At 40.2% G+C, this 12599-nt stretch overlaps 1 protein-coding gene across 5 annotated transcripts in view; it reads left to right on the top strand.

Annotated features, from left to right (window-relative positions):
* Nucleotides 1-4120: 4120 nt before the first annotated feature.
* LOC108719942 (acetylcholinesterase collagenic tail peptide) overlaps nucleotides 4121-12599 on the top strand; it is a 64392-nt gene continuing 55913 nt past the window's right edge. For 2 of the 5 annotated variants that reach the window (XM_041567514.1, XM_041567516.1), the window contains exon 1: nucleotides 7304-7517. In XM_041567514.1, coding sequence (XP_041423448.1) covers nucleotides 7412-7517 — 106 coding nt within the window. In that variant the 5' untranslated portion in view covers nucleotides 7304-7411. Of the gene's footprint in view, nucleotides 4330-7302; nucleotides 7518-12599 lie in introns of those variants that run through there. The other 3 variants (XM_041567513.1, XM_041567515.1, XM_041567512.1) reach the window with 3 other exon arrangements.

The following is a 12599-nucleotide window of genomic DNA, read 5'->3' as shown; positions in this document are numbered from 1 at the left end:
CACTACAACAATAGCAGTGAGTGTCAGTAGAATGATAGCTAGCAAGGCCAGAACTAGGGGTAGGTCAAGGATCATAGGGCTTAATTGGAGGGGGGTGTAAGAGACAGGTACCTCTTTTGCCTTCTCTAACCCCAGCCCTGTGGGTTGTGGCAGAAGCAGCGCATGGAGCAGGTGAGGGTGAGTGAGCAGTATACTGTACCTTGAGCTTGGTCAATTGGTGTTCAACTCCCAGCACCTCGCGGACACTTAGGACAGAAGACTCTTCTCACACACATGGGCCCTTGCTTTGCTACAGGAAGAAGGATTAACCACACTGTGTCTCCATCATTAGGCAAATTCATCAAATAAACCTGGGCGCGCCAGTGGTTCTTTAAAAACAGAGGAATTATTTATTGAAAGATGGCACACTTTAGAAATGCAGGTTCTGACTTGGATTGCAATAAAATAGTTAATGATTCCAGCAGTAGTCATCCGTAAATCACAGACTTTCAGGTTTAGTGTTCGCAACACCACAGAGGTAGTATTGCCTGCCTTAGTGTGCGTTCCAATTGTACAGTACTAGGGATGTCGCGGACTGTTCGCCCGCGAACTAATTCGCGCGAACATCGACTGTTCGCGTCCGCCGAATGTTCGCGAACGTCGCGCGACGTTCGCCAATTTGGGTTCGCCTTAGCTGGCGCTTATTTTTGACCTCTCACCCCAGACCAGCAGATACATGGCAGCCAATCAGGAAGCTCTCCCTCCTGGACCACCCCCACACCCCCTGGACCACTCCCCTTCCATATATAAACTGAAGCCCTGCAGCGTTTTTTCATTCTGCCTGTGTGTGCTTGGAAGAGCTAGTGTAGGGAGAGAGCTGTTGAGTGATTTGAGGGACAGTTGATAGTAACTTTGCTGGCTAGTAATCTACTTGATACTGCTCTGTATTGTAGGGACAGAACTCTGCAGGGATTTGAGGGACATTTTAGGTTAGGTAGCTTTGCTGGCTAGTAATCTACCTTCTACTGCAGTGCTCTGTATGTAGCTGCTGTGGGCACTGCTTCTGATCTCTCATCTGCTGACTGCTGCCTGTAACCCAATAGTCCTTGTAAGGACTGCTTTTATTTTCTTTTTTGTTTTTTTACTTTGCTACTATAAGAGCCCAGTGCTATTAGTCTAGCTGTGTTGGGGAGTGGGACTGGTGTGCTGCTCCTCCTAGTAGTTCACCACTACCAACACCAACCAGAGTCAAAATTGTTACAAAGTATCTTATTTGCACCTGTTAGCTGTTCTGAGCTCTCTGCCAAAAGCTAGTTAAGTTAGAAACTGTTTTTTTTTTCTGGCTGTTCAGTTCAGAGAAAAAAGGGACTGGTGTGCTGCTCCTCCTAGTAGTTCACCACTACCAGCACCAACCAGAGTCAAAATTGTTACAAAGTATCTTATTTGCACCTGTTAGCTGTTCTGAGCTCTCTGCCAAAAGCTAATTAAGTTAGAAACTGTTTTTTTTCTGGCTGTTCAGTTCAGAGAAAAGAGGGACTGGTGTGCTGCTCCTCCTAGTAGTTCACCACCACCAGCACCAACCAGAGTCAAAATTGTTACAAAGTATCTTATTTGCACCTGTTAGCTGTTCTGAGCTCTCTGCCAAAAGCTAATTAAGTTAGAAACTGTTTTTTTTCTGGCTGTTCAGTGCAGAGAAAAGAGGGACTTTCCAGTACAAAAGAGGGACAGGGGGTTGAGTGGTCAAAAGAGGGACAGTTGGGAGGTATGCAAGTGCCACCTAGCTGTGTGAGCTTTTTCACATTCTGTCTAAATAACAATAATAATTCCTTGTCCGTAAACATCACCTGAGTGATGTTTTTACAGCAGCAATAATATATTCCGTATCCACTACTGTATACGTTGCCCTTGCAGGCATTGTTTGCCCAGTCTTTAACCAAGTGCCACCTAGGTGTGTGAGCTTATTTCACATTCCGTGTCCAGAAACATCACCTGAGTGACGTAGTGTGATTTCTGCCCTTTACAGCACAAAACGCAGCGCTGTGTCAACAATGTATTTTTCAGATACATTTTTGCCCTTGATCCCCCTCTGGCATGCCACTGTCCAGGTCGTTGCACCCTTTAAACAACTTTAAAATCATTTTTCTGGCCAGAAATGTCTTTTCTAGCTTTTAAAATTCGCCTTCCCATTGAAGTCTATGGGGTTCGCGACGTTCGCGAACCGTTCGCATTTTTGACGCAAGTTCGCGAATATGTTCGCGAACATTTTTTCCGCCGTTCGCTACATCCCTATACAGTACAACATTCTAACATTCAGGGGGAGATGACCTACCAGAGTTCCTTTGTCTGACACAGAGGTGTTTTGTTCCACACAATCCTTTGCTGCTTATAACTGTTATTTAGAAGAGATTAATAGAAGTACAATTACTCTGTTTAATGCAGTTACATGCAGCTTTAGAAACAGGGAGATCTCACACAGAAACAGGAAAACTACCGAACGGGAAACAACCCAGAACCAATAAGCAATCCCTTACATCACACACAGAGGAAATTATATTGTAACATGTAGCATATGAATTCTGGTAGCTGTAGTATTCTGTTTAACACATCTAACGTATCTGTAATAAAGATTCAACAGTGCACAATCCCCATTGAAGGTAAATCTCACAGTGGTCCCAGGCTCCAAGGATCTCTCCCAAAAAAAACAGAGTCTAACCGCTTCTGGCCAGAAGGGGAACCAAAGAGACAGAGCACACATGCTTCCCTTTTTATAATCTAGGGCACTCTAAAGGAGTCATTCCCCCTAACAACAGTTATCAAGACCAAGCCTAGCTGGCTTTGTGGGAAAACTTACATACTGTACCTAAAGGTTTACATAGCATTCAACCTGACAAAGGTAGTTGCCTCACGAGGAAACTTTGGACAACTTCGGAAATCTGAAGCGATTTGTATGCCATCCGGCTATGATTCGTATTCTTTCCGGTGGGAAAACATTTAGAGGAGATTAGTCACCCGCAGTAGAGAAGATTTGTCACTGGGTGACTAATCTCCCCATGTGCCACCACCCTTTGTGTTAACAACATTTTTGGCTCCTATTGGTTGTACCATTTGTTTCGCTATTCTTCTCTAGTTCCTGTGCTTCTGTCTGTTCCTGTGCCCTGCTGTTTATTCTGCTTATTGAAAGCAACTGAATTGGTGTCTGAACTAGAATGCGATATGTAAGACAACTTGGGGTGCCTTCATTCTTTTGCCACTATTCAAGTTATAGTTAGAGCTAATACATTCTAATCTTGAGTTTACCATAGATGGTGCTGTGGACCCTGTTGTTTGACTTTTGGTGAGCTTTTGGCACTTGCACATTTCCTTCTCCACTCTACCAGGTCTCTTCCCTATGACTGAAACCGAAGTGTATTAGAATCATTAATATAAGGTAATTTGATGTAAAAACCAAGGCTTCCTTCTCAGTGGGAAACGTTAAGGTATTCCCAATACTTAACCCCTGAATGATATTCACGGTTATTCTGGGGGTTAAACATAAACATGACTGTGAAGTAGACACTTAGGCTATGGGCACACAGGCTGACAACGGCCAGAGCCAACAGCTTGTGTGCCCATAGCCTAAAAGTTCATGCCAGAAGAGATATCATATCAACAGGTGTGGATCCAGCAATGTTGTGCCTGTGCAGTGTGGAAGGATAGATATTGGAAGAGCATGAGTTTGGGTTTGAATAGTTGACTGGCTGAAGGAACTCGAGATGGTTCTAGGGATGATGCAGAGGATCCTCTGAGGGAGGCTGAAGGCGAATAATGCCAGTGTGCTCCAGTGCAACTTTACCTGTGGCTTTTTGAGATTTAAAATAACTGGACCCGATGATTTTTCCCTCCACCTGGTAATGGTTTAGCCAGCCTACAGCAAGTTATTTTTGTGCAACAGCTGCTGCTGGTGTTTCCATGCCCTGTTCCTGTATGATCAGATCTGGAAGCAAACATATAAAAAAAGATTTGCTCTGATTTTTTATACCCAGGAATGCCTGTTTTAACTCTCCCTACAACTCCTCCTCAGCACGGCTTCCCCCAGCCTTCACAGCCCCCACTGAAAGCTTTTGTTCCTAGTGACTGTGGTGGGGACTGTTGCACTTCAGCACTAGCTGGGCTCCAATACAACCACATGTCTTGACACACACGGATTCCCCAGCACAGCTGAGCTCAACTTCCATCCTGGGGCTTCCCAGATTGCAGGCAGCAATATGTCTGTGTTCAGCCTGATCGGTGTGGGATTTTATCTGCAGCTTTTCTTCTGTTATGTCGTTTCTCAGACTTCCTTCATGGACAGTGTCTTCCCTATCCCTGCAGGTAATCTATTCACTTCTATGCTCCCTAGTGTGTGTGGCTACCCTGGCACCTTAGCTTAGTTCTGACACTGACAACTACAAACTGACAGTTATACATAGTAACGGGTTATTTGACTGCAGAGTTGCATCTTTTGGGTTGGTGAAAAACAGGGTGTCAAAGAGATAAAAATCACAGTTACAGAATGTGTATTGTGCAGAAAAGATGCCATGTAATGTATTGTGTATTGTGGGCGGTATGGCTGTAATGAATTGACTATAGGTTGCTCAGCCACCTATAAGTGGTGGGACATGATAAACTTCTAGTGGCAGTGGAATGCATTATAGGGGGCTCTTGGGGCCGGGAGCATGTGATGGAAATCTGGTGACACTGAAAAGGCTGGTGTGTACTTCAGGTGCAAGGGAAGGCAGATACAAAATGTAACCTTCCAGCTATGGTTGAATTATAAAGGTCTTCTGTGTTTGGGTACTGGTTTAGTTGCTGTATGGTTCTGAGCTGAACAGTGGAAAAGACTGTCTTTAAAAAAAGGGCACAGAAAATGTTGGGGGCAGAGGTCCGTTGAACCATTTGAAGATGTTAATAGCCTTCCTGACATTCAAGTTTTTTTTTTTCGGAGGAAAACTCGATTCAAATTTGAAAATTTTCCGGTCATTCCTATTCGATCGAATGTGAGACGTTCAAGTTTTTTCACAAATAACCTCCCATTCGAGTTGTAAGTACATTTGAATTTATTAGAGTTAAAAAAAATTCAAATAACTTCGAACATTTGACCTTTGATAAATAACGCCCTGAGTGTTTGCTTTGCTTGTTGCACAGTTTTATAAATATGGTCCATAGGGTGGGCTGCAGTTGATAAGAGGAGTGTTACTCACCATATACAGTATTTGCCTGTGCAGGCATTATTAGCAGTGAGTATAATAACATCCGGGGTACATCCTCTGGGAGAGGAGTGTGACTGATAGATAGTGGTCATATCAGGGCAATTGCAGCCCTTTGGTTAGGCTCCCAGGTGTAATAACAACTGTTGTTTCTATCAACTACCCTTACATAGTTTAAAAATAATATGAAAAATATTGTCTCGCACAGTCTCTGCTCTGAGTTACACTGCTACTATAGACAGCACTGGATGTGGGGACTAATTATGGTATAGGGAATTATATGCCCCTATTTTAAGTTATAAGGATATTATACTTTATCAAGGAGTGTCATGATACAGGTGTCTTCTGATATCTTTATCTTTTAAAACATGGGGTACATTATAAATTCTACACAAGTTTCAGTAAGCCATTGGACAGAAATGACATAACTAAGCATTGTATTATACTTAGATTAATATTATAAGCATTATGTTATGTTTCAGTGCTGTCCAACTTCTGTGGTACCGAGGGCCAACATTTTACTGGCCTATGTGGTGGAGGGCCGATAATGGAAGGCAGTATTGGCCACTCCCCCTTTTAAACCACACCCATATCACCACAAGAACTTTTAAGATCATATCCACATTAACAGTGGTAGCACACCAAAAAAACAAATGGTTGGTGCTCACTGCAGGGAAATCCCTCATCACACATTTGTGAAAAATTGAAGTCATGTTAAAACATACCCTTAAATCCATATGCTTCATCCACCCCTGTGGATAATAGAGCAACCCCCACAACACATGATTAAACACCTTAGGGTGTTAACAACAATTTCCAAATGCTAACAAACCCCAAGAACAAACCCCTAACAGGCTTACATCCCACAGGTAGTCTAGGGCAAGCAGAGAATGGCACACAAGCAGCACTGGGCAAGCAGAGAATGGCACACACAAGCAGTACTGGGCAAGCAGAGAATGGCACACCCAAGCAGCACTGGGCAAGCAGAGAATTGCACACACAAGCAGCACTGGGCAAGCAGAGAATGGCACACACAAGCAGTACTGGGCAAGCAAAGAAAGGCACACACAAGCAGCACTGGACAAGCAGAGAATGGCACACACAAGCAGCACTGGACAAGCAGAGAATGGCACACACAAGCAGCACTGGGCAAGCAGAGAATGGCACACACAAGCAGCACTGAGTAAGCAGAGAATGGCACACACGCGGAGGGAAGCAGACAGGGAAACCTATCATTCTAATATGTACTACATACAGTGACACAGTGCTGGTGCCCCATTAGCATTTTGAATAAGGTGTGAACAGGTGAACAATGTGGGCAGTTTCAGTCTGGGTCTCAGGTGTGAACAGTAAAGGCCTTTAGGATATAAACAATAGAGGTGTCACAAGTGTGAACAATACAGGGGGATCACAGGTGTGAACAATACAGGGAGTCTGAATTTGAGGTTTGAACATTGCAGGGGCCAGTTAATCTCTGTAGTGATACCTTTTAAATTTTACATATGGTAAGAAGACACAGCATGTGGAGGGCCACAGAAGGGGGTGTGGCCAGTGGGCCGCCAATTGGACAGCCCTGTTATAATTAATGACATCACTAAGTACCTTTATAAGGCTATTAATTTCAGGATATATAAATACACAACCACTAGAATGAGGCAACCAGTTACCTCATGATTCAGATTCAGATTGGCTGCATTGCTTTTCTAATTGACAAAATCTAAAGGAGCAACAGTCATGTACTTATAGAAGCCCCTCAACCCCATTCCCTAACTGTGTATCCACAGAGCAAAGTACAGAGTTAAATATAACTGAAGGCCAGTTAGATAAATATAACCTATGGCTGCAGCAAGGAGACCAGTTAATGACAGTGGCTGCCATTCCCTCCTGCCTAAAGACACCATTGGACAGGGTCAAGCAAGGTTCACACACATCTGTGTAATATTATTAATATTGTTCTGAAGAACCAAAAAACAAAAACAAATTTTGTCACACTCAGGCTGACACACATACAAGCACACACACATACAGGCACACACAAGGTGGCACACATTAGAGAAGTCGGCACTCAGACACACACCCACATTCTGGGTGGAGGCAGTGGGAGAGTGCCCAGTAACACACACATACAAACACACACACACACGGATTCCCCAGTGCAGCCTGAGCTCAACTTCCATCCTGGGGCTTCCCAGATTGCAGGCAGCAATATGATTGTGTTTCGTCTGATCAGTGTGGGATTTTATCTGCAGCTTTTCTTCTATTTTGTTCTTTCTCAGACTTCCTTCATGGACAGTGTCTTCCCCATCCCTGGAGGTAATCTGTTTATTCCTCTGCTCCTTACTATGTGTGGCTACCCTGGTACCTCAGCTTAGTTCTGACACTGACAGCTACACATTGACAGTTACACACTAAGAGCTACGGGCTGATCTTTCATTCCCTTACTGCAGGCACCCTCCTCTGGGATATGTGACTGCAGTGTTGCCTATCTGTTTTGTGCTGGTGTGACAGAGAAGAGACAAAATCTCAATTATAGAATGTGTAGTGTTTCCAGCCTGCAGCCCTATACTGTTAGCTGAAATGCAGAGAAGCACTGGGAGGCTCCCATGTAATGTATTGGGACACTGGGTGGCCTGGGTGTAATATACTCACTGTCAGTGGTGGGACATGATGAACTGCAAATGGAAAGAAATGAATTATAGGGAGCTCTTAGGGGACTGGGGGAAAGGGATGCCCTACTGTGTAATGCAGATCCAAGGAGAGGCAGATATAAGATGTACAATGCAGGTGTTTCTGCAGCTTTCCAGCTGTTGTTGACATACAATTCAAATAATTAAACACTGTATGTATGCACTTCTTTATGTACCAAAAGATGTTTGTTTACTGATTTTACCTACATTTGTTTTACACAGTTACTAATAATTACAATTCTTGATGATTAAAAGATTTTAAATGAACAGTGAACTCCTGGTAGTCCAACAATTCAAAATCATTATGAATTCCCATATATTGGCACTAGTTCGTTTTGGGGCTGAATGTCGAAGTTTTAGTTTCTGGCAGTGTTCAAACATGAATCCCAATCAATAACTGCTAGCAGATGCCGTTAGGAATTCTTTCTTAACTATAGAATTGAGATATGTTTGGGGAAAAAGCTCTAAATACTTTATATCTGCACCTTCTACTACTTTACACATGGGTACTTTTGGCTTTGAAAAAGGGTAACATTTGCTCAGTATCTTCCAATGTGAATGAATAGTATTACAGAAGGACCTATAATCCAGAATGCTTGGGACCTGTAACTGGATAGGGTATCTTTCAATAATTTGTAGTACCATGCCTTAGAGGGGATGTCTACCGTCTGTATGAAAATCTCTTACACTGCCTCACACAATACAAAATCCCCTAATATACCTTTCCATAGCATTCGTTCTATATATAACCTTTTTATAGGTTAAAATGCAGCTGCAAAACATTTGATATCTTGCCAGTGGAGGAGGAACTAATGGCATCAGTATTGTAACAATTGCCCCCAGAGCTTATAAGCAGTATACAGAATTTACATATCCTAAAATGCATTGCAGTGCAGTATTTAATTTCTCACTGTCAATATCCCTTGGCTCATACAAACACACTAATGCATTTATTGAAAATAAAGCTCAACTTGTATTTGGATGGACATCCCCTTTAAAGCTACTAAAATCAACATTGCAGAAAAATCCATGATTTATTCTGAAGCAGGCGCTGCAGAAGATGAGTTTGGGGGGGTTTAGTTCTGTGCAGATGTTTTTTATCTTTTCATAGTTCCCTGCTCGGCTGCCCATGTTTATTTCCGAAACTGTTACGGTAAATTCTGATGCACATGAGACAATAGGATTATACCTGTTCAGATAAAGCTGAAACAAGAAACATATGGAGGACTAGGAAAATGCCAGTGACAAGTTATATGCTGGAAATATAATGCTAAAGTGCACATAACTGTATTTATCTATTCCCATAAGCATTTGAATGAAAAATCACCTATTCTCCATATATCATCTTTGATATATATATATATATATATATATATATATATATATATATATATATATATATATACACATAAATATGTTTGCCATTTCAATATGACTTTTATAGTTACATTTTTAAGAATGGATGTTAACTAAACAGATGATTTGCCACAGTTCCTTCAAAATGCTAGATCATATACAAATACATACCATAAATAATAATATAGACAAATCAGCAGCAGTAATTATTAAACCAAGCAATTGTAACCCCCTTTCCCTAGATTCAGTTTTTCCAGGATAAAGATCTAAACAAATCTAAGCCAATTCCTTTTAGTGGAAATATACAGTAGTGCAGGTTTAAATAAAAGTGGTACTGATAGAGTGGCTTTATTTATAACTATAGTTACTTTATGAACTATGAATTTTGTTCTAAGACATGATAGTGTTCTTTATTATCTGCAACATGCACAGTGATCTCTGTGTTTACTTGCCCACTGGCTCACATCCCTAGTACAGATGAGCTAATGTTCCTATTAGCCTAATGGTCATAAGTAAGCATTTAATCTCCATTGTGCAGGAGATCCAGAGAAGCCGTCTTACCTGACTTATGACAGATACTCATTTTGCCTTAATGCAGCCCATGTTTTGCTATCTGGTGAGAAATATTATGGGTGTATAGCTGGATGCAGTCACCCTCAGCCTGGGATATTAGCATATAATCAGGGATGCTGGGAGGATATTGGTAGCTGGAGACCTCATATCGAGCGTTACTCCAATAAACTGCCCTTGCAAGTTACTTTGTAATTGATCTACAGGTACAGAACACTGCTAGTGGCTTAATCCAATTGCCGTGGAATACTTTAATGATTTTCCCCTTCTATACACTATATGGAGAGATTTACTTGTGTATGTTGTACCTGAGAACTCTTCTAAACCAAGCAGTCCATGGTTCCCAATCAACTTGCCTACAGGACTGCCTAGTATACCTAGGGGCTGATTTATTAATGTTCAAATTTTGTTTTCCTTTTTGATTTCCTTGAATCAAACTTTTTAGCTTTAAAGATAGTGGATCACAAAACCAGTTATTTATTAAGTGGAAAACCACAAAAAAACATTTCCATCTAAAAGCTGTCAAGGTCATGTATAAGTCAATGGGAGTTCTCGATTACCTTTTATTTTTCTAAATTATTTTTGGTTTTTATAATTCTGGTCTACCCCAGGAAACACTGCTCTATTGTTATGATTCTGACTTTGAGGGCTGTTGAAAGGGGAATGAATGCCTCTCAAGATGTAACTTTGCAAAGAACATTAATTGTGGAAAAGATTTGTGTACCATGGTGTAGGTACAACAGAAGAGAACTGTGGCATAAAGAAGTTTGATCAGTCAGTAATTTGAGACTCCCTTTTGCATATTGCACCTATAGCAGCTCCTACTTGTCTAGATTTACTAAATTGCCCCTATTGACATATCAAGTCCAAACACACTTTTCAGTAGAATTTGCCTTCATTTGTATGCAGAGAGCATTGTGGCTATATCCCTGTGACATTACACAGACTTGGCTTTATACAGGAAAAACTGCTTCATTTAAAGACAGACCAAACTATATTTGTACACACTCAAATATATGCCTCTGCTAATGACTATAATTAGCCTGTATTCCAATAAAAAATATTTTTCTTCAATATCCACAATGTATTTCAATGCCTGTGATTATAATATGTAATAATAAACATTATTAGCATTAGGGAATATGGGCCAATAAAAACAATGTATTTTTTTAGTCTATATTGTTACATTTTAATGTTCAATATTATCACATTTTCAAGACACATTAAAAATTACACCTTTAATATTAGGAAATACTGACTGTCAGGGGGTTATTTATCAAAGTCCGAATTTATATTAATATTTTCTGCTACAAACTCATTCGGGGTTTTTACGCTTATTTATTATTACATTTTCCCGGAAATTTGCTTTGAGGGAAAAAAAATCAGATTTTCATGATTTTTTCAGAATTTTCACCCGAAAACTTCAGGGTATTGCACGAAACCCAGCGCACATCAAAAAATCATTGGGACTTCTCCCATTGACTTATATGTATCCTCGACAGGTCTGAGATGCCGGATTTTCTGATTCTGACTTTTCCATCCTCGGGATTTAATAAATTCTGAAAAATTTGTGATTTTTTAAAAGTCCGGTTTTATTTAAAAAAAGAAAATTGTGATTTTTGCATTCGGAGTTTAGTAAATAATCCCCTTAGTAAATATGGCCCATAGAGTACATCTTATATACAGACAGCACAGGAAAAGATTTCTAAATAAACATGTGAATTAATTAGATCAGACAGAGTTAATTTTAACGACAAAGTACATGCAATACCTATGACTGCATCCGGGAATTCTTATTTTTAGTATCCACAAACGAAGCAACATTTTTGTGAAAGGAAAACCCTAAGAACTGATCGTGCCCAGCATTAAACTAATAGTGAGATCATTCTTCAGTGGTGACTGCAGTTTTTCCAAGAGTTATAAAAATACATTTTGGATTATTTCCAACGCCACTTGCAAATCTGTGACCTTACAGCACCTTTTATTTATGTCATCACGTGTCTTTCCATGGCAATGGATGTATATAAATGTTGTATAGTTGTTACAGGGTCCCAGGACCCTGTAACTCGACATACCGTAAACAAGTCAGGAAGCATTAATAAAATTTCTTTCAAATCTATAACTAATACTTACAAATTACATATGCACACATATATTTATATTATCATCATTGCAAAGGGTTTTTTTGTTAGAGCAAAATAATGTTTTGAAAAATTCAAGGACAGCAAATGGTATCTGAATAGTCTAATATGATTGTTTACATTGAATAACTGAACTCGGTTTTAATTATTCGAAATACAGGTATGGGATCTGTTTTCCGGGATCCAGAAAGATCTGAATTACGTAAAGGCCATCTCCCATAGACTTCATTTTATCTAAATAATCCAAATTTTTAAAAAGGATTACCTTTTTCTGTGTAATAATAAAACAGTACCTTGTACTAAGATATAATTAATCTTTATTGAACGCTGAACCAGCCTATTGGGTTTATTTAATGTTTACATGATTTTCTAGTAAACTTAGGTATGTAGATCCAAATTCCGGAAAGATCTGTTATACGGAAAGCCCCAGGTCCAGAGCATTCTGGATAACAGGTCCTAAACCTGTAAAAGCAGAACAGCTGTTAGGATCACAAATAAAGATGCTGTAACTAACTTGTACATTTTAAAATGAACAAAAATAGACACAACTGTCAAAAAGAACAGTTAATTGCTATAGTTTGTACAAATATAATGTCCATAATGTCAAAGAACCTTGGGGGAAATTTACTAAAGGGGCGAAG

The sequence above is a fragment of the Xenopus laevis genome, chromosome 6S (assembly GCF_017654675.1).
Source record: "Xenopus laevis strain J_2021 chromosome 6S, Xenopus_laevis_v10.1, whole genome shotgun sequence".
NCBI classification, from domain to species: domain Eukaryota; kingdom Metazoa; phylum Chordata; class Amphibia; order Anura; family Pipidae; genus Xenopus; species Xenopus laevis.
This window is presented reverse-complemented; position numbering and strand designations above follow the sequence as displayed.